Genomic DNA, 26,211 nt, shown 5'->3' with positions numbered 1-26,211 from the left:
GTCTGGGGAACCACCTAGACGTAGTCAAAGGGCCCGTGTGGCCAAACAATTAGACACTGAGTAAGTTGGCCCGGGTGCAGGGCACAGGTTAGTTCTGGGGCTAGGGCACGTGTATGAACTGTTTGTTATTAAAATCACTTTCACACCTACAGAAGCTGCCTTTGTGCTCTGTCCGATGCGTGCGGGGGTGTGGTGTGAGGTGAGCGCCAGAGTGGGTGTGAGGGGTGATAGAACATCTGCCTCAGGTGAATGTGCCCCTCCTCCCCCGGGGCGCCCTCGCCATCCCCTGGGCAGACGACAGCGCTGCAGTGGCACGGCCGCATGCAGGGACGGTCCGGTAGGAGGATTGTACTGTGGCCATGGGTCAGACATTGTCCAACGATGTAGAGCCCAGCTCAAATCGCAGAGCGGGTCGTCATCATCCTCCATGGCCTGCAATAGACACGCTTCCACCGGCGACCGTGTGAGCCCGGCCCGTTGTGCCGCAGGTGGATGTGCAGTGGAGGGGTGGTGTGCATGCGGGTGGGGTGAGGGTGGTTGGTGTTGGGTGGGTGAGGTGAGGGTGGTAAGCTGGTGCCATGGTGTGCAGTCTGTGCCCATGCTCAGCGATTCCCATGCCCCCCTAGTCCGTGAACCGGGCGGCTATCAGCCTGTCCCGTGCCCGCTGCCCCAGCCGGTAACGGTGGGCAGCCTCCCGTCCATGTCTAGCCCATCTGTCCTGACCATTGCCCCCATCCTCCTCATCTGGGGAGGTCTGCGCCCCGTCTTGCTGCTCCTCTCCTCTGCCTGCAGCACATCGCCCTCTGCTGGGCTATGTTGTGCAGGATGCAGCAGACCACAACGTTACGGCCGACCCTATCTGACGGGTACTGGAGAGCCCCCCCAGAGCGGTCCAGGCACCTGAAGCGCATCTTAGCAGCCCAAAGCACCTCTCTATCACACCCCCTGGTTGCTGCATGGGCATCATTGTAGCGGTTCTCCGCGTCAGTCTGTGGCCACCGTACAGGCGTCATCAGCCACGACCGCAACGGGTAACCCCTGTCGCCCAGCAACAAGCCCCTCAGCCGGGGGAGAGTGGGGGGGGGGCGTCCCTCGAACATGGTGGGGATGAAAGATTGCGCCAATATGGATGAGTCATGTACACTGCCTGGGTGACGGGCGCAGACGTGCAGGAGCATCATGCGGTGGTCGCAGACCACCTGAATGTTCATGGAATAGGTCCCCTTCCTATTCGTGAACACGGCCCTGTTATCCGCAGGTGGCCGCACGGCGACGTGCATCCCATCGATTGCCCCCTGGACCATGGGCATCCTGGCCACGGCAGCGAAGCCCGCTGCCCGGGCATCCTGGCTGGCCCGGTGCACAGGGAAGTAGATGTCGCGGTCTGCAATGGCACTGCACGGATACACCGGTGCACCGATGCATGCGAGATGCCGGACTGGTCCCCACTCAGCGCCTGGAATGAACCCGTGGCATAAAATTTCAGGGTTACCGTAACCTTGACGGCCACGGGGAGAAGGTGTCCTCCCCCAGTGCCACGCGGTGCCAGGTGTGCCATTAGGTGGCAGATATGGACGACGATTTCCCGGCTCACCCGGAGTCACCTCCTGCATGCCCGGTCCGTGAGGTCCTGGTACGGCGAGCGGGGCCGGTACACACGGGGCCTCAACGGGCACCTCCGTCGCCTTGGCACCACCTCCTCCTCCTCCTCCTCGTCCTGTCGGGCGGCTGCCACCTGCCTCCCTGCGGCACTCTCCTCTGCAGCAGCCTCCGCCGCCTCTTTGGCACGCTCCTGCTCCTGCTCCCACAGGGCAACATGTAGAAGTGCGGCTCCCGCCATGGCGGCCAACATCGCTGGGTGATGACCAAACATAACGGCCTGCAGGGGGTTGGGGGGGGGCGGGATGGCACGGGGTGGGGGGGACAGACGACATGTCATCATTGCCCGTAAACCCCCCCCCCCGCAGCCAGGTGCCATGGGCTGCATGGTCGCGACTCTTGCCAGCTGGCACATGGCCAGGCGCACACTTCCCGGCACACCCCCCCCCCCCCCCAAACACCCCCCCTCTCGTCCCCGGCACGCACCCTCCCCACAGCCCCCCCCCCCCCCTCCTCGGCACGCACCCTCCCCACAGCCCCCCCCCCCCCTCGTCACGCACCCTCTCAATCACTCGCCCTCCCCAACGCCCCCCCCTCCCCGGCGCACACCCTCCCCACAGCCCCCCCTTCCCCGGCACGCACCCTCCCCACAGCACCCCCCCCCCCCTCCTCCGCATGCACCCTCTCCATCATTTGCCCTCCCCAACCCCCCCCCTCCTCCCCTGCATGCATCCTCCCCAACTCCCCCTCCCCAACCCCCCCTACCTCTCCCTCTCCTCTCCCCCATCCCCCCTTTCCCCTCTCCTCTCCCCCTCTCCCCTCCCCTTGCCCCCTCCCCCTTCCCCCCTCCCCTGCCCCCCCCTTTCCCAGCTCCTCCCCTCCAACTCCTCCCCCCCCCCCCCCCCCCGGGGCATTAGTGAACCAGATGGGTTTTTGCAACAATTCTTGGTGCGTGCCATTATTGAGAGTTGCTTCATATTCCAGATTTATTAATTGAACTTAAATCCACCAGCTTCTCTGGTGAACACTGTGGTCCTGAGCATTCCTCTGGGCCTCTGGATTATTGGTCCAATGACATCAACACTAATCCATTGCCTCCCCTCAACGTACAGAGTTAGTATCCTGCTTTTGTCAGTTTCCTATGTTTTCCCAGAATCCCAGCTCCTTGCAAGGGCATTGAAAACAGGAAGATGAGGAGGTCAGTCAGCCCTCAAGCTTGTTCCACCATTCTATTGGGTCATGGCTGATCTGCACCTTAACTTCATCGACCCAACACCATCTCTGTTTTAGAAGTTTCAATTGGCACCAACCTACCCACCTCTCGCCGATTGTGAAGCGGTCTAGCCATGTTCAGCCCTATCGTTACCAGAATGGGCAGCATGGCACAGTAGCTGGCTAACCCAGGGTGCCAGGGCTGAATGCCCAACAGCTCCACTAATTTAACATAGAGCGGGGATCGCACCTGCACCTTCCTGGAGGAATAGCATGTTCCTAAGTCCAAATGTGACAGGGAATATAAGCAGGAGAAGGATGGTGAGAGGGTGAGAGAGAGAGAGAGAGAGAGTTTGTGTGAGAGACAGAGGGTGTGTGAGAGAGAGAGAGTGTGTGAGAGAGTGAGGGTGTGTGAGGGAGAGAGTGTGTGAGAGTGAGGGTGTGTGAGGGAGAGAGTGTGTGAGAGAGTGAGGGTGTGTGAGGGAGAGAGTGTGTGAGAGGCTGTGTGAAAGAAAGAGAGGGTGTGTGTGTGAGCGTGAGTGTGAGAGAGAGTGTATGTGTGAGAAAGAGAGTGTATGTGTGAGAGAGTGTGTGAGAGAGAGTGTGAGAGAGAGAGGGTGTGTGAGAGAGAGAGAGTGTGTGTGAAAGAGAGTGTGTGTGTGCATGTTTGAGAGAGAGAGAGTGTATGTGAGGGAGAGAGAGTGTGAGAGAGACGGTGTGTGTGAGAGAGAGTGTGTGTGAAAGAGAGTGTGTGTGTGAGAGAGTGAGTGTGTGAGAGAGAGTGAGTGTGTGAGAGAGTGAGTGTGTGAGAGAGTGTGTGTGAGAGAGAGTGAGTGTGTGAGAGAGAGTGAGTGTGTGAGAGAGAGTGTGTGTGTGAGTGTTTCAAAGAGAGAGTGTATGTGAGGGAGAGAGAGTGTGAGAGAGAGAGACGGTGTGTGAGAGAGAGAGAGGGTGTGTGAGAGTGTGTGAGAGAGTGTGAGTGCATGTGTGAGAGAGAGTGTGTGAGAGAGAGTGTGAGTGTGTGAGGGAGAGAGTGTGTGAGAGGGTGTGTGAAAAAGAGAGAGGGTATGTGAGAGAGTGAGTGTGAGAGTGTGTGAGGGAGAGAGTGTGTGAGGGTTTATGAAAGAGAGAGAGGGTGAATGTGTGAGAGAGAGAGTGTGTGTGAGAGTGTGTGAGGGAGAGAGAGTGTGAGAATGTGTGAGAGAGAGTGTATGTGTGAGGGAGAGAGAGTGTGAGAGAGAGAGTGTATGTGTGAGAGTGTGTGTGAGAGGGAGGGTGTGTGAGAGAGAGGATGTGAGAGAGAGTGTATGTGTGAGAGAGAGGGTGTGAGAGAGAGGGTGTGTGTGCGAGAGGGTGTGAGAGAGAGAGAGGGTGTGTAAGAGAGAGTGTGTGGGAGAGAGAATGTATGTGTGAGAGAGAAAGTGTGAGAGAGAAAGTGTGAGAAAGTGTGAGAGAGAAAGTGTGGGAGAGAAAGTGTGAGAGAGAAAGCGTGAGAGAGCAATTGTGAGAGGGAAAGTGTGAGAGAGCAATTGTGTGAGAGAAAGTGTGAGAGAAAGTGTGAAAGAGCAATTGTGAGAGAGAATGTGTTAGAGAGAAAGTGTGAGAGAGCAATTGTGAGAGAGCAATTTTGAGAGAGAAAGTGTGAGAGAGAAAGTGTGAAACTGTGAGAGAGCAATTGTGAGAGAGAACGTGTGAGAGCAATTGTGAGAGAGAAAGTGTGAGAGAGAAAGTGTGAGAGAGCAATTGTGAGAGAGCAATTGTGAGAGAGAAAGTGTGAGAGAGAAAGTGTGAGAGGGTGGGGGATTCAATGGTCTGACCAGCAATGGGCATCGACATGGGTAGGACAGGAAAATTTGGAGAGCAGCCAAAAGTTAATTGGCTTGAAAGCCCTGACCAGCGAGTTAGAATCTGGAATGAGAAAAGAGAAATTAATGTGTGTGGTAGGAAATGAGCCCCTTATTAACTGTGAGGAAGCTTGCTTTGACGAGAGGGCAGATGTAAACATTGCTCAATTAGAATTTCAGTTGGAAGGATAAAGAGGAATTGGCAACAGAGTTGAAATTAAATGAAAATGAAAATCGCTTATTGTCACAAGTAGGCTTCAAATGAAGTTAATGTGAAAAGCCCCTAGTCGCCACATTCCGGCGCCTGTTCGGGGAGGCTGGTGCAGGAATTGAACCGTGCTGCTGGCCTGCCTTGGTCTGCTTTCAAAGCCAGTGATTTAGCCCTGTGCTAAACCAGCCCCATTGTCTTCACATTTGAGTCAGCTGAACATTTTTTTTGACTTTACATGGAATGGGGAACAAAGATCAGGACTTTCTCGTGTTCATGAATGAGGAAGTCAGCTGTGTGATAGGGAATGTGAGTGTGTGACCCAAATACTCCCACAAACCACACATCCTCTTTGACAATATGATCATTAACAGGGGGCAGAATTCTCCCCAAAACTCCCACGTGTGGTCTCCGGAGAACGTGGCTCACTTCCCGCCAGGTGGATCAGCGAGATCCAGATCCCAATCGTCGCACACTTCGAAATGTTTTTGCAGCCAAGCGTGACTCGCACCATGGGGCAGAAGCTGGAAAGTCAAGCTCCTCAGAATACGACGGCCCGATTCCAGGATAACCCTACAGAACCCCTACAAATGCTGGAAAAGCCCCTCCCCTCAATCACTGGCATCAGCCCCCCCCCCCCCCCCCCCCCCCCCCGAGTGAGCGACACTGCATTTACGGGCAGCACGGTAGCACAGTGGTGAGCACAGTTGCTTCACATCGCCAGGGTCCCAGGACCGATTCCCGGCTTGGGTCACTGTCTGTGCGGAGTCTGCACGTTCTCCCCGTGTCTGCGTGGGTTTCCTCCGGGTGCTCCGGTTTCCTCCCACAGTCCAAAGATGTGTAGGTTAGGTGGATTGGTCAGGCTAAATTGCCCTTAGTGTCCATAACAAAAGGTTACAGGAGGATAGGGGGGAGGTGTGGCCTTGGGTAGGGTGCTCTTTCCAAAGGCCGGTGCAGACTCGATGGGCTGAATGGCCTCCTTCTGCACTGTAAATTCTGTGATTTTCAGGACCCCCTCTTCAGGCTCCACCCCTTGGCAGTGCTGTGAGAAGGTCCCATTGAGGAACTCTTGCTGAGTGGTATCAGCAGCCTCCTGGATAAACAATGTCTGCTATTTACCTCAATTACTGAACATTCCACACTCTCACCACTCTTAGAACATAGAACATTACAGCGCAGTACAGGCCCTTCGGCCCTCGATGTTGCGCCGACCTGTGAAACCACTCTAAAGCCCATCTACACTATTCCCTTATTGTCCATATGTCTATCCAATGACCATTTGAATGCGCTTAGTGTTGGCGAGTCCACTACTGTTGCAGGCAGGGCATTCCACGCCCTTACTACTCTCTGAGTAAAGAACCTACCTCTGACATCTGTCCTATATCTATCTCCCCTCAATTTAAAGCTATGTCCCCTTGTGCTAGACATCACCATCTGAGGAAAAAGGCTCTCACTGTCCACCCTATCCAATCCTCTGATCATCTTGTATGCCTCAATTAAGTCACCTCTTAACTTTCTTCTCTCTAACGAAAACAGCCTCAAGCCCCTCAGCCTTCCCTCATAAGATCTTCCCTCCATACCAGACAACATTCTGATAAATCTCCTCTGCACCCTTTCAAATGCTCCCACATCCTTCCTATAATGCGGCGACCAGAATTGCACGCAATACTCCAAATGCAGCCGCACCAGAGTTTTGTACAGCTGCAACATGACCTCATGGCTTCGAAACTCAATCCCTCTACCAATAAAAGCTAACACACTGTACGCCTTCTTAACAACCCTCTCAACCTGGGTGGCAACTTTCAGGGATCTATGTACATGGACACCGAGATCTCTCGGCTCATCCACACTGCCAAGAATCTTACCATTAGCCCAGTACTCTGTCGTCCTGTTATTCCTTCCAAAATGAATCTTGGCAAAGGTCTTTCTCCTGAATTCCCTGTTGCGTTTGTTAGCGATGATCTTATGTTGATGGGCCTTAGTTCTGATCTTCCCCACATGGAAACATCAGATGGAATTTAATACCACACAGAATTTGATGTTGGCGGCGAGGGTCTTGCCCACTGGCGGAAGGACCAGCAGGAGTTCCGGACCATCTCCGGTGAGGAAGGCTCACTGGAATTAAGTGCCCGTCAGGCACTTAACTGGCCAATGCAGGGCCTTCCAGGGATTTAGGATCCGGGGATGAAAATCCCACTCCCTGAGAGTGACTGCCCAATCAGAGGCTGGCAGCTCTCCATTGCTCATCAGCACCATCAGCAGTTGTGGCTGCTGCTGGTAATGCACCCGCAGAGATCCTGGATCCACGGAGGGACCCAGGCCACAGGCGAGTGAGGGCAGATGTGGGTCGAGGGGTGGTAGATTGTCTAGCTGGTGGGAGGGGGGGTCAGATAATAGGGTGGGGGCTGCCCCTCAGCGATTTCTGGCCCTGAGGAAACCCGAGCCTGCCAGAGAGTCAGTGGCGTCTCTCCTTTGAGCTGGTGGCCTCTACCTGCACCAGAAGTGGTGGCGGGGGTTGGTTTTGGGTGGTGAGCGGGCACTGAGGCTAAATCGGGGATAAACTATCCTAATTGGCTGTCTGCCTCTATGGAATGTGCAGCCAATCCTGTTATATTCGTCTGCTCCTGGGAACGTTCCCCGACATGGGAGGGCAGCAGAAAGCCATCCCAAATCAGCTTCCCATATTTCCCAAGCTCTCCCGCCTCCAAACCCAACATCACATGGCCGAGGGCAATTCAGCAAATTGTCTTTGTCTCCTCAAACAAACTCAGCAATAACTCCATCGCTGCCCCTGGCCACAGTCGCAAGATTAACCAGGCTCTTGGCAATTTCACCATCCTTTTTGACTCAGAGCTCCATTTCCAATTCCACATCCAAGACCAGGAACACCTCTTTCCACCTTGAATACAGCCTCTCCTTCTTCCCCCGCCTCACCTATTTTAAACTGGAAACCTCTCACTTTGTCATATCCAGACTTGACTATTCTAATGTCGTCCTCATTGACCCTCCGCTCTCTGTAAGCTTCAACCACCCAATGTTCTGCTGATCATGCTAGCCACATTAAGACTGTGGCCACAGGGGCAGGTCAAAGGCTAGGAATCCTACGGCAAGTAACTCACCTGCTGACCCCCTAAAGCCTGTTCACCGTCAACAAGGCACAAGCCAAGAGTGTAATGGAATACTCTCCATTTGCCTGAATGAGGGCAGCTCCAACACTCCAGGAGCTCAACTCCCTGGGGGTATGGGTGGGGCAGGAAACCTCGCAATCTTTCAAAAGTACTTGGATGAACTTTTGAAATGTCATAACATTCAAGGCTATGGGCCAAGTGCTTAGTGTCGGGATTAGTGTCGATTGGAGTAGGTTTTTGTGTTATCATAGAATTTACAGTGCAGAAGGAGGCCATTCAGCCCATCGAGTCTGCACCGGCTCTTGGAAAGAGCACCCTGCGCAAGGTCAACACCTCCACCCTATCCCCATAACCCAGTAACCCCACCCAACACTAAGGGCAATTTTGGACACTAAGGGCAATTTATCATGGCCAATCCACCTAACCTGCACATCTTTGGACTGTGGGAGGAAACCGGAGCACCCGGAGGAAACCCACGCTCACACTGGGAGGATGTGCAGACTCCGCACAGACAGTGCACAGACAGTGACCCAAGCCGGAATCGAACCTGGGACCCTGGAGCTGTGAAGCAATTGTGCTATCCACAATGCTACCGTGCTGCCCCAACACTTGTGTTGGCTTGTGTTGGTGCAGGTTTGATGGGCAAAAAGGCCTCTTCTGTACTTTACGTTTCTTACGATTCTACCATCCAGGACAAAGAAGACCACCTGATTGGCACTCAGTCCACAAACATCCAATCCCTCCATCACTGACCAACAGTGGCAGCCGTGTCCCCATCTACAATAATAATAATAACCTTTATTGTTGTCACAAGTAGGCTCACATTAACACTGCAATGAAGTTACTGTGAAAATCCCCTAGTCGCCACATTCTGACGCCTGTTCGGGTATACAGAGGGAGAATTCAGACTATCTTAACAAGCGCGTCTTTCGGGACTTGTGGGAAGAAACCGGGGCTCCCGGAGGAAACCCACGCAGGCACGGGGGGAAAGTGCAGGCTCCAGGCCGACAGTGACCCAAGCCGGGAATCGAACCCAGGTCTCTGGCGCCGTGAAGCAACAACCACTAATCAGGATGCACTGCAGGAACTCACCAAGGTTTCTTGGGCAGCATCTTCCAAACCCACGACCGCTACCATCCGGAGGGACAAGAGCAGCAGATACCTGGGAACCCCACCACCTGGAGGTTCCTCTCCAAGTCACTCACCACCCTGGCTTGGAAATGTATCACCGTTCCTTCACTGTCACTGGGGCAAAATTCTGTTACTCCCTCCCTATCAGCACAGTGGGTGTACCTACACCTCGGGGACTGCAGCGGTTCAAGAAGGCAGCTCGCCCCCACTTTCTCGAGGGCATCTAGGGGTGGGCAATAAATGCCGGCCTAACCAGCGACACCCACATCCCATAAATTAATTTTTTTGGAAAAGATTGTAATTCTCACTGAGTCCCACTCACCCGTCGCTCCTCATCCTCAGTGGCCCCCCAGCCCTTCGACACCCAAACCTGAACAATTCCCCATTTGATGTGGATTTTATTTCTGACTCTCCTTTTAATAGTGCGACTGGTTTATTTTGCACCTCCTGCGAAATGAAAGGGAGGACAAGAGGAAGTTCAAGACAAAATGAGAAGCGGATCACCGCCAGCTCATTTGTCCCTATAGCAACCGTAGCTTATCCTTTAGTTTAATCGACCTGTTCTTTTCTCAACGCTGTGCATTCAGACAGCTCTCTGTCGTCCCTAGACTTCTATTCCTCTCCAGTAAGGACAAGTAAATTACACCCTGAGGTACTTGAAGTGAAGAGATGTTCGAACCCTTCATCATTCTGTGACTCTGGTAATTGCTTCACTCAAACTCAGAGTCAATGAAAACCAGAAGCAGGAAACCAGAAGGGAAGAAAGAGTTGCATTTCTGTAGCACCTTTCACAATCTCCACGCGTCCCAGAGCATATTTCCATTATGAAATGCTTTAGAAGAATCGTTACTGCTCTAATCATAGAATCATAGAATTTACAGTGCAGAAGGAGGCCATTCGGCCCATCGAGTCTGCACCAGCCCTTGGAAAGAGCACCCTCCTTAAGCCCATGCCCCCACCTCCCATTCCCATAACCTAGTAACCCCGCTGTTGTGTTGGGTGCTCTGGATCCGTGGGACACATACTGGTCACCAACACCTGAAATAGTGCAACACTATTTTGTTGAATCATTAACTGTTTACCATACTCTGACTGTGGGTTAACACGATACCAGCTTTAACTAAAGACCTTTGCCTTGTCCTAACCAGTCGATGCACTCAGCACATGGTGAATGTCTGTGCTGCAGGCTGTGAGCTCTGTCCTCCTAGCTAGCTGCAACCCGAATGAGCGGGAACTCTGATGCCCCCTTTATAGTGCGTGTGCGCTCACTGGTGATTGGCTGCGGTGTTGTGTGTGTTGATTGGTCCCACTGTGTGTCCATCAGTGTGTGTCTGCACCATGATATACTGGTGTATATTATGACATCCCCCCTTTTATAAAAGAATGTACATGTGTGGCAATAAATAGTGTATGGTGAGAATGTCCCTTACTACGTGTGTGCGAAATATTTACAGGACTATGTACATGAGAACTAAGCTATTTACATGGAAAGGTGCCTGGTGCAGAAAAACAGAATGCCACAAGAATAACGAGATGAACACTATGTACAAACCATGTAAACGATCAAACGGAAGAACAGAACAAATCAGAAAGTCCATACGTCCACAAAGTTCACAAATTAAGTCTCTGAGGTGGGCGATATATTCTGGTTGACCGCCTCAAGGGTGGGTCGGGAGCCGCCGGCTGAGGAGCGGGCTGGACTGCGTCAGAGTGAGGAGGATGCAGAGTGACCAGGATCTCTGCATTGTCCGTGGCAGGGTCAGTAGGAGGGCGTGGCGACAGTGGAGGATCACGTAGAGAGCGTGGAACGAGACAAAGGGTGCGTCGAATGCGGCGTAGAATGGAGCCATCCAGTAGACAAACCAGGAACGAGCGGGGAGCCACCTGCCGAAGGACCACAGCGGTTGCAGACCAGCCACCATCCGGAAGATGGATGCGGACATTGTCATCTGGAGCCAGAGCAGGGAGATCAGCTGCACGGGAGTCATGAGCCGCCTTGTGCTGTGCACGAGACAGCTGCATCCAGTGAAGGACCGGAACGTGGTCAAGCTCTGGGACATGAATGGACGGCACCGTCGTCCTCAGGGTGCGACCCATGAGCAACTGGGCTGGCGACAGGCCAGTGGACAGTGGAGCCAAGCGATAGGCCAGCAGGGCGAGGTAGAAATCAGACCCAGCATCGGCAGCCTTGCAGAGAAGCCATTTGGCGATATGTACTCCCTTCTCCGCTTTGCCGTTGGATTGGGGGTACAGGGGACTGGATGTCACATGGGCAAAATTGTACCACCTGGCAAAGTTGGACCATTCCTGGCTGGCGAAGCAGGGGCCACTGTCCGACATAACCGTGAGTGGGATACCGTGTCGAGCAAAGGTGTCCTTACACGCACAGATGATGTGATATCGTGCAACCGTATCACCTCTGGGTAATTTGAAAATAAGTCCACGATCAGGACATAGTCTCGACCCAACGCGTGGAACAGGTCGATGCCCACCTTGGTCCAAGGTGACGTGACCAACTCATGGGGCTGTAGGGCCTCACGTGGTTGGGCCGGCTGGAAGCGCTGACAGGTGGGGCAGTTGAGCACTGTGTTGGCTATGTCGTCATTAATGCCGGGTTAGTACACTGCCTCTCGGGCCCGTCGGCGGAACTTTTCCACGCCAAGCTGTTCCAGGACGAGCTGGCGCATGCTATACGGGATGACAATGCGGTCCAGTTTCAGAAGAACCCCGTCTACTACCGCCAGATCATCTCTGACATTATAGAACTGAGGGCATTGGCCCTTGAGCCACCCGTCTGTTAGGTGGCGCATGACACGCTGTAGCAGAGGGTCAGCCGTCGTCTCGCGGCTAATTTGGACGAGGCGTCCATCCATGGCAGGTAGATTGGAGGCCACGAAGGCCACATGGGCGTCAACCTGGCAGACAAATCCCGCTGGGTCACATGGAGTGTTGACTGCCCTGGAGAGAGCGTCAGCAATGATGAGGTCTTTGCCTGGGGTGTATACCAGCTGAAAGTCATATCGCCGGTGCTTGAGAAGAATACGCTGGAGGCGAGGCGTCATGTCGTTCAAGTCTTTCTGTATTATATTGACCAGCGGGCGATGGTCGGTCTCGACGGTGAATTGAATCGTGAAACTTAACCACACCGGTCAGAAGGCCCAGGCACTCCTTCTCTATCTGCACGTAGCACTGTTCCATGGGGGTCATGGCGTGTGACGCATATGCAACGGGGGCCCATGATGAGGCCTCATCGCGTTGAAGGAGCACTGCCTCAATGCCGGATTGGCTAGCATCGGTCGAAATTTTGCTCTCCTTTGCTGGATCAAAGAAAGCTGAGACCGGGGCCGTGGTGAGTTTGGTTTTGAGTTCTCTCCATTCGCTCTCGTGGGCAGGGTGCCATTGGAAGTCTGTCGTCTTCCTGACCAGGTTCCTGAGTGCCGTGGTATGAGAGGCAAGGTTAGGGATGAACTTCCCTAAAATGTTGACCATGCCCAGAAATCGGAGGACTGCCTTCTTGTCCTCTGGTGTTTTCATGGCTGTGATAGCAGCCACCTTGTCCACATCCGGCTGCACACCCAATTGGGAGATGTGGTCCCCGAGGAACTTGAGTTCCGTCTGGCCGAAGGAGCATTTGGCCCTGTTGAGGCGTAGGCCCTGCTCACGTGTACGTCTGAATACGCTGGAGGCGACTGACATGCTCCTGCGGGGTGGTGGACCAAATGATTATGTCGTCGACATAGATGCGAACACCTTCAATGCCTTCCATCATTTGTTCCATAATCCTATGGAACACTTCTGATGCAGATATGATCCCAAACGGCATCCTGTTGTAACAATATCTGCTAAAGGGGGTATTAAATGTACACAGTTTCCTGCTGGATTTGTCAAGCTGGATTTGCCAGAATCCTTTTGAGGCGTCGAGTTTGGTGAAGAGCTTGGCTCGAGCCATCTCGCATGTGAGCTCTTCGCGCTTGGGGATTGGGTAATGCTCCCCATGATATTGCGATTTAGATCCTTGGAATCAATGCAAATTCTCAATTCGCCGGAAGGCTTTTTTACACATACCATGGAACTGACCCAGTCGCTTGGTTCCGTGACTTTGGAAATCACTCCTTGGTCCTGGAGGTCCTGCAGCTGCTGCTTGAGGTGGTCCTTGAGGGGTGCTGGGACTCTGCGAGGAGCATGCACCATAGGCATGGCATTCTGTTTCAATACAATCTTGTAGGTATATGGGAGCATGCCCATGCCTTCGGAGACGTTGTGGTGCTGGTTGATGATGGCGTCGAGTTGCGCCCTAAAGTCAGTGTCCTGAAAGGCAGACGTGTCATCAAGAGCGAGACAGTGAACTCTCTGAACTAGGTTCAACAGCTTGCATTCCTGCACGCCAAGCAGGGAGGCTTTCGAGGAGCCCATGATTTCAAAAGGAAGGATGGCTTTGCGTGACCTGTGCGTCACTTCAAGTTGACACGAGCCGCTGGCATCAATGGCATTGCCATTATAATCTAATAGCTGGCAGGCTGATGGAAGGATGGCTGGTTTGACACAAAGGCTTTGGAAGTCAGACCGCGCAATGAAGTTGGCGGAGGCACCAGTGTCCAGGCGGAATCGTATTTGGGACCGGTTGACCGTCAGGGTGGCACACCACTCATCGTCTGGATCGATGCTGTATACCGACAGCGGCTGGTGCCTTTGCTTCAGGGACAGCCTGTTTTTCGTTACGACACCGACAAGAAAAGGTGCCTTCGGGTCCTCGGTGTCACTGCTGTGTGGGAGGTCCGCATCGGACTCGGTGACCGTGGGTTGAATTGCCCGGACATTCCTGCGAGGCTGGCTGAAGCAATATGAATTGGCAGGCTGAGCTGCTCAGCAGAAGGCAGCATAGTGGCCAAATCTTCCACATCGTAGACAATGTTGAGATTTCGCAGGGCATTGCCGCTTTAAATGGGCGGAGCCACAGTTGCCGCACGTCGTAGCATCAGCACGTTCGCTGCGCCACCACGCATGCGCGGTGCGGTCGTGCATGGTGCGCGCCTGCGCAGTACGTTCTTCGACGTCACCGTCCCCTCGTTTGGTGCGCACAAGTGCGGGAGTCCGTGAAAAGCGTGCAAAATGGCCGCCCTCATCCAAGCTGAGGCCCTGGAGGTGCTCAATCGCTTGGAACTGTTCCGCCTCGTGGGGACCTTGCCGCGCCGTTTCAGCCGCTTGGATGTGGGAATACCGACTCGTAGCGTTTTCGTGTAAGACACAGGTCTCGATGGCGGTTGCTAGGGTGAGCTGCTTTACTTTGAGGAGCTGCTGTCGTAGAGGGTCTGACTGAACACTGAAAACGATCTGGGCGCGTATCATGGAGTCGGAGATGGGCCCGTGGCTGCAAGACTGCGCAAGGATGCCGAGGTGCGTGAGAAAGGATTGGAAAGGTTCATCCTTACCCTGCAAACGCTGTTGGAACATGTAGCGCTCAAAACTTTCATTCACCTCCACGCTGCAGTGAGTGTCAAACTTGAGGAGGACCATCTTGAACTTTGTTTTATCTTCATCATCCGTAAAGGTGAGAGAATTGAAAATGTGGATGGCATGGTCCCCGGCCGTGGATAGGAGGATAGCAATCTTCCTGGTATCCGAGGTGTCCTCCCTGTCTGTGGCCTCGAGGAAGAGCTGGAAGCGCTGTTTGAATATCTTCCAGTTGGCCCCGAGGTTGCCGGCGATGCGGAGCGGCGGCGGGCTGATGTTGTCCATGTTGCAGGATGACGGAATGCTGGCGGAAGGCAGTTCACTTGCAGGTAGGTCTAAGAAGTGCTGATATCCCTCCACTCCTGGTATCATGTTGTGTTTGGTGCTCTGGATCCGTGTATCACATACAGGTCACCAACACTTGAAATAGTGCAACACTATTTTATTGAATCATTAACTGTTTAATATACTCTGACTGTGGGTTAACATGATACCAGCTTTAACTAAAGACCTTGGCCGTGGCCTAACCAGTCGATGCACTCAGCACATGGTGAATGTCTGTGTTACAGGCTGTGAGCTCTGTCCTCCTAGCTAGCTGCAGCTCGAATGAGCGGGAACTCTGATGCCCCCTGTCTTTATAGTGCGTGTGCTCTCACTGGTGATTGGCTGCGGTGTTGTGTGTGGTGATTGGTCCCACTGTGTGTCCATCAGTGTGTGTCTGCACCATGATATACTGGTGTATATTATGACACCCATCTATCCTTTTTGACACCAAGGGGCAATGTATCATGGCCAATCCACCTAACCCGCACATCTTTAGACTGCGGGAGAAAACCGGAGCACCCGGAGGAAACACATGCAGACACGGGGAGGAAGTGCAGACTCCGCACAGACAGTCACCCGAGGCCGGAATTGGACCCGGGTCCCTGGAGCTGTGAGGCAGCAGTGCTAACCACTGTGCCACCGTGCCGCCCCCTAACGTAAGAAACATGGCAGCCAATTCTGTTTGCACAGCCAGATCCCGCAAACGACAGTATGATAATGAACAGAAAATCTGACGTTGCTGGAGGGATAACTATTGGCCCAGCTGACGGTGGGGAACCTCCTCCGGAGGATCTTTTACAACCACCTTGAAATTTCAACCTCAGTTTGATGCCTCAGCTGAAAGATGGTATCTCTGCCAGTGCAGCACTGCCTCAGTACTGCAGCTTGGTGTCTGGAGTGGAGCGCATGACCTAACTGACGGAGGCATGAGACATTCCGAGGCCTGAATGGAGAGGCCGCCCTTGTACTCCACAATCTGTATTAATCTCTTGTTTTCTCTAAGTCTGCACAACTTCTCAGGTGGATAACTTGGTCTCCCACATCCACTGCCAATCTATAATGGTGGCTGGAACGTGCCGAGACAGTTCATAGGGAAGTGACTGTCTTTGAACTGGCATCCCATAATGTTGGCGCAGCCTAAATATTCGGGAATCCCATTGGTTCAGGAACATCCAGATCACTCCCAACGTGGCAGCTAGAGAGTTGGTGAAACCAAAGAGAAAATGCTGGAAAATCTCAGCAGGTCTGGCAGCATCTGTAGGGAGAGAAAAGAGCTAACGTTTCGAGTCCAGATGACCCTTTGTGAAAGCTCAGAGAGTTGGTGAAATAGTTTCTCCGTCCTCACTCAGCTGAAATTCTCATGTCTGATTTTCTCTGTTCACCAGCCTAAGGCCTGATGCTACCAAAACAACAAAATTGCATTTATATACCACCTTCAGCATACTAAAATGTCCCAAGGTGCCCCACAGGAGAGTAATTAGGCAAAATGTGATGCTGAGCCACAGAAGGAGATGTTTAGGACAAGTGACTGTTGTGTTATGCTTCTTTATGTAGCATAAACTTCTTCCTTGATGTATGCTCTGACAAAGAAAGGTTCAGACTTGGAGATAACTTTAACACATTTATTGAACAGTTAACAATTCTCCAACTTGAGTTCGACTCTCCTGCTAATCTTGCTGTAGTAACTCAGTCTAACTAACCAGTCTGCTCTAATCCATGCGGTGGGTGTGATGCTTCCTGACCTGCCCCTGTGTCTCTGAGTATCGCCTATGGAAAGAGAAAGAGCACGTGTGCCCTGTCCTTTTATATGGGTTGCCCCCTTGTGGTAGTGTCACCTCTGGGTGTCTTGACTGCCCATTGGTCGTGTCCTATTCTAAGTGTTCATTAGCTGTATGTCTGCATGTCATGATGTCTCTGGTGCTCCCTCTAGTGTTTATTTAGTTCTAGTGTGTCTACATTAACCCCTTGTGTATTTACAGTGATTTACAGCATATCACCACAGTGACCTGAAGCTTGGACAAATAGGTTTTAAAGAGCAACTTAAGGGAGGAGTTGTCAAAGTCAATCTTATCCCGCTTCTGTGGTAGAAAAATTCAACACACTCGTTAAGACAGAATAACAAGCTTTATTGTCGAAAACAACTGCCTGCAGTAATGGCTGAAACTTGAAGTCAGAGAGCAGTCAACGAAACTGCTCAGTCTTTCGCAAGTTCCGCGCTTTCGCGGAGAATTAGCTCAATATTTATACATTATCTTTATCAAGATTATGTGACAACAGTATGGTCAGGAGTTTGATCGGAAATACTAACGGAAGCAAAGACCAGACCATGTTTGGTCATATCACTCATACCATTATTTAGTCCTCGGAGGGAACATTGAAAGGTCAGAATAGACGTGTTTCTTCCTGAACTTATCTTTGTTTTAAATTCCTACGGCCCTGGGTTATGGTGAGTTAGTTTTATCAGGAGTTGCCGAGGTCCGGTGTTTTGGAATGGCTCTACCTTTGCTGATCTTTTCAGACTTCAAGTTACGCAGAATTGGCCTACGGCCATACTAGTCTGAAAATGGTGAGGGCAGCATTCTTTACCTGGGCCTGGGGAGCAGGAATGAGTAGTTTCAGTCTGTCTGGTATTGTATCAAACCTTTTGACCAGTCTTCCCATTGACCAGTTTTCCCATCATGCCATTACTTAATTCGTACCATATCGCAGAGTGAGAGAGGTGGAGAGGTTTCTGGAGGGGATTCCAGAGCTTAGGACCCAGGCTGCTGAAGGCCTGGTCACCAATGGCAGAGCAATTAAAATGGGAACTGTGCAAGAGGCCAGATTTGGTGAAGGTTGTGGGGCGGGAGGAGGTTAGAGAGATAGGAATGAGAGTGTGATCGTGGGAGGATTTGAAAGAAGGATGGGTTGAGGATTTTAAAATTGAGCTGTTGCTCGAGGGAGGGTCACCATAGTGACTGAACATGGTGGGGGGGGGGATGGGTGAAAGGGGATATGGTCCAATTTAGGACACGCAAAGCAGAGTTTGGGATCAGCTCAGGTTTCCGGAGGATAGAAGGAAGCCACAAGTGCATTTGTTCAGTTGAATCTGGAAGTAACAAAGGCATGGGTGAGGATTTCCGCAGCTGATAAGCTGAGGCAGGAGAGTGAAGGGTGATGACATGGAGATGGAAGGAGGTGATCATAGAATCCGACAGTGCAGAAGGAGGCCATTCGGCCCATTGAGACTGCACCGGCCCTTCGGAAGAGCACCCCACGAGGCCCAGACCCTGCCCCAACTCATTAGCACCTAGCTTGCACATCCCCTGGACACTAAGGGCCAATTTAGCGTGGCCAATCCACCCAACCTGCACATCTTTGGACTGTGGGAGGAAACCGGAGCACCCGGAGGAAACCCACGCAGACACGGGGAGAACGTCCAGACTCCGCACAGAGAGCCACTCAAGGGTGGAATTGAACCCAGGTCCCTGGCGCTGTGAGGCAGCAGTGCTAACCACTGTTCCACCGTGCCACCCCTATGATAGGAAGGTTACGGTGTCTCGGAAGCTGAGCCAGGGGTCAGATTGGGCGTCGAAGTTACAAACAGTCTGATCCAGCCTTAGGCAGTGGCTGGGAAGAGGGATGTAGTATGGACTATACATGCGCGCGCACGCACGTTTACACATGTGGACACACATATACACACTTTCCGATGGTCGACAGTGGACCGAGATTGGGAATCTTGAACATATATTCTCTCATTCCCGGACTCGGCGACCATGAAGCCAGTTGGACGACTGGGGCACTTGTTGAGAGCTGATCCTTGGAGGGGTTCGCTGGTCTGGGTGTCTGATGACACCAGTTGGTATCTTTGCCCCATTAATCCAGCTTCCCGCACACCCCCCGCCCTTTATTTTTTCAAATCACCAGTTGTGATGATTTCATCTTTTTTGCCCAACTCAAGGAGAGGGATTGTGATGTCACATCACGCTCATGGGACTTTGTAACATGAAACAATTCGGTGTAACTCTTTGCTGAGCAACACGGAATGAAACTGATTGCTTTGCTTAGCAACACGGAATGGCCAGTATGACAGCATCACCGGCTTCCAGACAATGAAAGGCCTCAATTCACTGTCGCAGCGACACAGAAGGGAAGCATATCGTTGCGAGGTTCTGAACCTGTCTCATGAGGAACCGATGTCCCAAGGTTGACTCTCGGCTCCTGAGGATGGAAAATGTCAGTTACTGAGCGGGGGGGATAAGTATGCCCAATCCATACACACTGGAAAGAAAAGACAAAATGGGAGCAGCAGCCCGAAAAAGCCCTCTGCCAGCTGAGAGAGAGAGAAACAGGAACTTTTTCAATGGTAAATAAGCCCCACCTTTAAAGGGGCTGGTTTAGCACAGTGGGCTAAACGGCTGGCTTGCAATGCAGAACAAGGCAGCAGCGCGGGTTCAATTCCCGTCCCGGCCTCCCCGGACAGGCGCCGGAATGTGGCGACTAGGGGCTTTTCACGGTAACTTCATTGAAGCCCACTTGTGACAATAAGCGATTATTATTATTATTATATTATTCTTACCTTTGGGAAGCTGAGGGAGTTTGTATCAATGCTGCATCAGCTTGCATTTTGAGGCGAGACTTGAGACTACTTCTACTGTCGCTGGGAAAGCTAAGGGCAGATTTTCTATGTGTTTTTAAAAATTACATAGAACCACCTCGAATTTGCAGCCAATGTTTATGCTTCTGACAAGCTTCCTCCCACCTCATCTTGGCCTATCAGCGTGACCTTCTGTTCCTGTCTCCCGTGTGCATTTTGAATTTGAGCTTCCCCAACAAAAAGGAGCGATTTATTTTCACTCCTCCCTGTGTTAACGGCGTTCATCGCACTCTCTGGATAAAGAAACTTCTCCTGACTCCATAACAGATTGATGGGTAGCTAGCATACGTTTATGAGCCCCCAGTTTCAGTCATCTCCACAAATGGAGCCATCTCTCCCTTGCCAAACTGTTTCATAATTTTATATTTTGCAGCGTTTCAACAGTGTGAAATAGCAATGGGTTGCAGCCCATTATGGGACGTCCTCTCGATGGTGAACCGTACAACGATAGATTCCCTACAGTGCAACACTGACCCTCGGAAAGACCACCCCACCTCGACCCACTCCTCCACCCTCTACCCATAACCCCACCCAACCAGCACGTCTTTGAACATCAAGGGGCAATTTATCATGGCCAATCCGCCTAACTTGCACTTCTTTGGACTGTGGGAGGAAACCGGAGCACCCGGAGGAAACCCCGCGTAGACACGGGGAGAACGTGCAGACTCCGCACAGACAGTCGCCCAAGGCCGGGATTGAACCCGGGTCCCTGGCGCTGTGAGGCAGCAGTGCTAACCACTGTGCCACCGTGAAGCCCTGGAAGGTTACGGCACAGAAAGAGTCCAATCGAGCCTGCGGCTCAGCTTTGCTCGAGAAATGTGTGAATTGTTTGTCCTGCCCCAGGTTCTTTCACTATCCCTGTGCCTCCCTCTGCTGCAGAGGCATTGCTCCCTGTCCCAGTTATCCGCTGTGGTTCCATGCAAAAAAACAGTTACCTTCATTTCTCTCCCCTTCCTCATTCTGACAAATTCCTGTCTCAAAAAGGGAATTCTTTCCTGATATTCACTCCTTTAAAGTCCCTGTTCCTTGACTTTTAAAAATCTCTTCTCCTTCCTGCCATTGATCAAAATATCTCCAGTTCCTGCTTAAAACTGTAGCTCCCCATCCCTGAAATCACCTTGGTAAATCCATAATGCCCAGCCCAGCGGGATTCTCTGGTCCCGCCAGCACACCTCCGCCTGCGGGATTCCCGGCGGTGTGGGGTGGTCACTGACAGCAGCGGGAGCAGAGAGTTCCGCCGCCAGCGAACGGTGCGCCGCCTCCCACAGCCGAGAAGCACGCGGCTGGGAGGCCGGAGAATCCCGCTGCCGGTGGCGGCGTGCCACGTCAGAAAACGGGGCTGGCGGGGCGGAGAATCCCACCCATGAATCATGAATTTTAAAGCATTGATGGTGTGGAACCCACATTGCGAAGCCTCCGGGGACATTGCGCAATGTTAAAGGTGCTGGATAACAGAAATGTCTTGTCGTTGAGCCGCCTGCCGTTAAGAGTGAGCTCAAAAGAGGGCAGCACGGTGGCGCAGTGGGTTAGCACTGCGGCCTCACGGCGCCGAGGTCCCAGGTTCGATCCCGGCTCTGGGTCACTGTCCGTGTGGAGTTTGCACATTCTCCCCGTGTTTGCGTGGGTCTCACCCCCACAACCCAAAGATGTGCAGGGTAGGTGGATTGGCCACGCTAAATTGCCCCTTAATTGGAAAAATGAATTCTAAATTTATTTTAAAAAAGATCGAGCACAAATTACAAGATCAGTTTTGCCGCCTAACACCAAGATTCTCCTCTTCTTGCAAGATGGAAATGCCGAGACAACCTTCAGGAATGGACACACGATGCATGCTGTCCCCATCAGAGTCGAACCTGCAGCAGAAAGCCCGACAGGAGCTGACCCCACAGTGTCGGCCCCTCCAACACAAGAATCAGGTAACTCTCAAGGTGCTCCTTCAACTCCTGTAGATTCCGAAATGCTCGGCTCACACAGAAGCTGAATGTGGGGGCACAGAGGAACAGTGTCTCCATTCCATGCCATCTGAGTGAGCTTATGCTACGTTTGTTCAAAATATACTGGGTCCCTTCATAGAGAATTATAATGAGAAGCTGGGATTGTTGCCCTCATGGTCGGGAATGTGAAGCCGGATAGTTAACAGAGGAATTCACAAATTATGAGAGGTTTTGATAAATCAAGGAAAGCAAGACATTGAGAAACTGTTCCCAGTGTCAGGAAGATGACTAGAGCACAGAGCTTTAAGATAATTAGTAACGGTAAAGTCGCCATAATCCCAGGTGACCACTGGTGGTGATTTAACCTGTGGGTCACCACACCTCAGGCGAGGGGCAAGGTTGAGAAGGCGGGGCCTTCATGAATAACCTCAGCCTGTACGGGGGCTTGAACCCACGCTGCTGGCCTCGCTCTGCATCACGAACCAGCTGTCCAGCCCACTGAGCTAAATTAGTAAAAGAACCCCAGGGGGAAGCTTGAACAGAATTATTTTTATACAATACATTTATGTGTTGAATCTGCCAAAGCAGCACGCATGGAATAGCAGATAGAAAATGATGAACAAGGCAGCACGGTAGCACAAGTGATTAGAACAAGTGAATCGTCCCAGGTTCGATTCCCTGCTGGGTCACTGTCTGTGCGGAGTCAGCACGATCTCCCCGTGTCTGCGTGGGTTTCCTCCGGGTGCTGCGGTTTCCTCCCACAGTCCAAAGACGTGCAGGTTAGGTGGATTGGCCATGATAAATTGCCCTTAGTGACCAAAAAAGGTTAGGAGGGGTTATTGGTTACAGGGATAGGGTGGAACGTGAGGGCTTAAGTGGGTCGCTGCAGACTCGATGGGCCGAATGGCCTCCTTCTGCACTGTATGTTCTAAGGCATATTAATTCATCGCCACTCTCCAAAGGGTCTCCCTCGCTGTCCTGCACCCAGGCCAGGGTTTTATACTGGGGCGGGCTCCCCTTGTTAAGAGGAAGCCCCGCCCCCATTACCGGGGAAGCTCACATTCTGAGGAGGTCATGCGGAATCGGATCGTCCTTATTCCTTGACCACCATGGGGGTTATAACATTATGATTTGGAATACGCTGGCTGATTGGTTGGTGGACGCAGAGTAGCTTGTAGCATTATAAAGGGAATTGATAAATAACTTTGGGAAAGAGCCGAGGGAATGGGATTAATCGGACAGCTCTGTGTGCTGATTGACCTTCTGTGCTACATTATTCAATGAGTCCCCCAGGAGCTTGGAGTCACATGTAGGCCAGACCAGGTCAGGCCGCAGGAGGTCATTGCTGAGTAAAACACTCAGGTATGGCAGTAAGTAGTTGGTTGTGTTGTTGAGCCTGGAATACTAATCCACAAAGACACATTCAAATTCCGTGAAGAGTTTAAAAATAAAGCTGGCAATGTAGAGCTGGTATCGATGGCAGAGACCACGCCACATGGTAGAGTAAAAAGACAATGCTTCAGGGACAGAAACCTACTGCCATGATATGTGACTGCTGTCTCATGCCAATGCAGTTGACTCTTATTTGCCCTACCCTCTGAAATACCCTTTTTCTAGATTCTCAAGGCACCTAAGGATGGATAATAAATACCAACCTTGATAGCCCACCGGGACAGGAGCGATTAAATGGCGAAATGAGATGTTAATAGGGCAAAATGAGAAGCAAATGATGGGTCTAGAAGAGGTGTCGTTGGTCAGGGAGGATTGACGGGTGGTTGTGGGGGCTGGGGAGGAGGGGCTGGTGGTTGCTAAGCTTGGAACATTGATCATGGAGGACAGGGCTCCTGTAGTCCAGGAAACTGGTGGGAAAATGGGGGTAGACCTCAGTGGTATAGACCATCCCCCAGTAGGGGAGTCACAGCAGGGCATTTTGCATGCTCCATTCACTTTCCATCTTTTCGTCAATGATAACTTGAGCCCTGCTGAAAAAAACACACATGCTGTCAAAGGTTTTTGCCTTGTACTCATCAGGACAATTCGCAAAAATACCAAATATGAAGGAAACAACAATTTATGCTCCCATGAGAAAAGAGTGCTGATTGATTAGCAGGTGGACTCTGAGCGGTAGCGGTGTTGCCATGGAGAATGCATGACTGGCAGTGAACTGCCAGGCTTTGTTTAAATCCAAACCAAACAGTCATAACTTGCTCAGCTACATTCTACAGAACCCCTGGTCTTTCAGATGGATAAGAAGCCGCTGTGCCTGGGTGCCACGTGATTAAAAAAGAGATCGGCATTGTTTGAAGATTAATTTACTCTCGAGATATAAATAAAGAGCAGCTGGCACCTGCTGCCTCGTGACTAGCTTAATGATTAGTCAGCAAGATATCATCGTTGACAATCTGTTTAGGTGGCAAGATGTGTCAAATCATGACTATTGGACAAGATCTGCAATGACCTGAGATGCAGCCTTCTGCGAAACAAGAATATCACATGATTGTTTGATGGTGATTAAACTATGAACAATACCTCACACCCAGCAACCATTTTATTTTTATTTTTATTTGACTGAGCTGAATGACTCAGTTTCAGAATTGGATTGCCAAGAGTTCCAAAACCGTGACAGCCAACAGTAAACCAATCTCTTCATTTACTTTGCACCAGCCGATCATTGAAAGCTGAGAATTGTGTGGCATCACGGAACCTTGGCACAATTGAAGACAATGAGAACTCTCTACTGGCCAGAGACTTACCTGGCGCAAAGGAAGATGGTTCTGCTTGTTGGAAGCCAAATTTCCCACCTCCAGGACATTGCTCCAGGAGTTTCTCAGGGTAGTGTCCTCGTCCCAACTACCTTCAACTGCTTCACCAATGACCTTCCCCCATCCTAAGGTCAGAAGTGGAGATGCTCTCTGATGATAGCCCAATGTTCAGCATCATTCACAACTCCTCAGATACTGAAGCTGTCCATATCCAAATGCAGCAAGACCTGAATGATATTCAGGATTGGGTTGCTAAGCGACAAGTAAATGAGAACAATCTCCAACAAGAGAGAATCTAACCATTTCCTCTTCACATTCAGCAGCATTCCCATCAACATCCTGGGGGTTACCATTGACCAGAAATTGAACTTGACTGGCCATGTAAATACTGTGGCTACAAGTGCAGGTCAGAGGCTAGGAATCTTGCTGCGAGTAACTCACCTCCTGACTCCCCAAAGCCTGTCCACCATCTACAAGGCACAAGTCAGGCGTGTGATTGGCTACTCCCTACTTGCCTGGATGAGTGCAACTTGACACCATCCAGGACAAAGCAGCCCGCTTGATTGGCACCCGGGGAGGTAGTGGCGTAGTGGTATTGTCACTGGAATTCAGAGACCCAGAGTTATACTCTGCAGTCCCCGGTTCAAATCCCGTCATGGCAAATGGTGAAATTTGAATTCAATAAAAATCTGGAATTAAAAGTCGAAAGGTGATCAATGAAACCATTGTCGATTGTTGTAAAAACCCATCTGGTTCACTAATGTCCTTTAGGGAGGGAAATCTGTCGTCCTTACCCGGTCTGGCCTACACGTGACTCCAGATCTACAGCAATGCGGTTGACTCTAAACTGGCCCCTCAAGGGCAATTAGGGATGGGCAATAAATGCTGGCACAACCTGCGACGCCCACGTCCTATGAATGAATTTTTAAAATCAAGCATTTTAAGCATTTACATCCTCCACCATTGAAGCACAGTGGCAGCCGTGCACTGCAAGATGCACTGCAGCAACTCACCAAGGCTCCTTTGACAACACCTTCCAAAGGATATGGGAGTAAAATTAGGAGAAAGGGGCAAACAGATTACTGAGTTGGGTGATCGGCCATGGTTATAATGAATGGCTGGGCAGGTTTGAAGGGCAGAATAGCCTCCTTCCTCCTGCTCCTAGTGTCTATATTCACAATCCAAACCTGCAGCCTCTACCACCCAGAAGGGCAGCAGATACATGGGAACACCGTCACCTGCAAACTCCCATCCAGGTTCCACACCATTCTGACTTTGAACCACATGGTGGCTGTTCCTTCATTGTCACTGGGTCTGAATCCTGGAACTGCCTTCCTGACAGCACTTGCTGTTCAGCAAGGGGGCTTGCTTCAAGTTGGAATTACAGGCCCAGAGCCCACACTCCATGATGTTTAAGCAAACTAGGCGGATTAAAAAACTTAAGTCCAGAATATTCACTCAAAATAAAGACGGAGAGACATGTGGGAATGGAAAGGAAATGGCAGAGACTTTGAACAAGTCTCATTTTGATCGGTCTTTAAAATGAAGAACATTTAAAAAATCCAAATAATGGGAGAAAATCAGGGGGAGGAACTTTAAAACAATCATGATTGCGAGAGAAAAAGTACTGGGAAAGCTAATGGGACTAAAGTCTAACAGGTCCCCAGGTCCTGGTGGCCTGCATCCGAGGGTGCAGAGATAGTGGAAGAATTGGTTGTAATTGTAATGTTCTTGTAGGATAGCTTGATTTATAGCCCAAGAACACTTGTAGCTAAAGCTATAAACGATTTATTAACATTAACTGTGGGTTAACTACATACAAAACAACAGATGGATAACAGTATGAATAGGCAAAAGCCACCTTTCTCTTTCCGCTCCCCAGTCAGTCTGAGGTCACCTGACTCTGATATTCACTTATATACTAATGAGACCCCTAGTGGTCAGTCGGTGGATTGCAACACAACCATGATATCACCACA

The 26,211-nt window shown here is 51.3% G+C and overlaps 1 protein-coding gene across 1 annotated transcript in view; it reads left to right on the top strand.

Annotated features, from left to right (window-relative positions):
• LOC140428158 (phosphatase and actin regulator 2-like) overlaps positions 1-26,211 on the top strand; it is a 220,840-nt gene that overhangs the window by 130,991 nt on the left and 63,638 nt on the right. The window contains 1 exon segment of the mRNA XM_072514289.1: positions 21,324-21,452. Within this exon segment, the coding sequence (XP_072370390.1) occupies positions 21,324-21,452 (129 nt within the window).

The sequence above is a fragment of the Scyliorhinus torazame genome, chromosome 1 (assembly GCF_047496885.1).
Source record: "Scyliorhinus torazame isolate Kashiwa2021f chromosome 1, sScyTor2.1, whole genome shotgun sequence".
Taxonomy (NCBI): domain Eukaryota; kingdom Metazoa; phylum Chordata; class Chondrichthyes; order Carcharhiniformes; family Scyliorhinidae; genus Scyliorhinus; species Scyliorhinus torazame.
The sequence above is the reverse complement of the archived record's forward strand: the minus strand, read 5'-3'. Positions and strand labels throughout refer to the sequence as shown.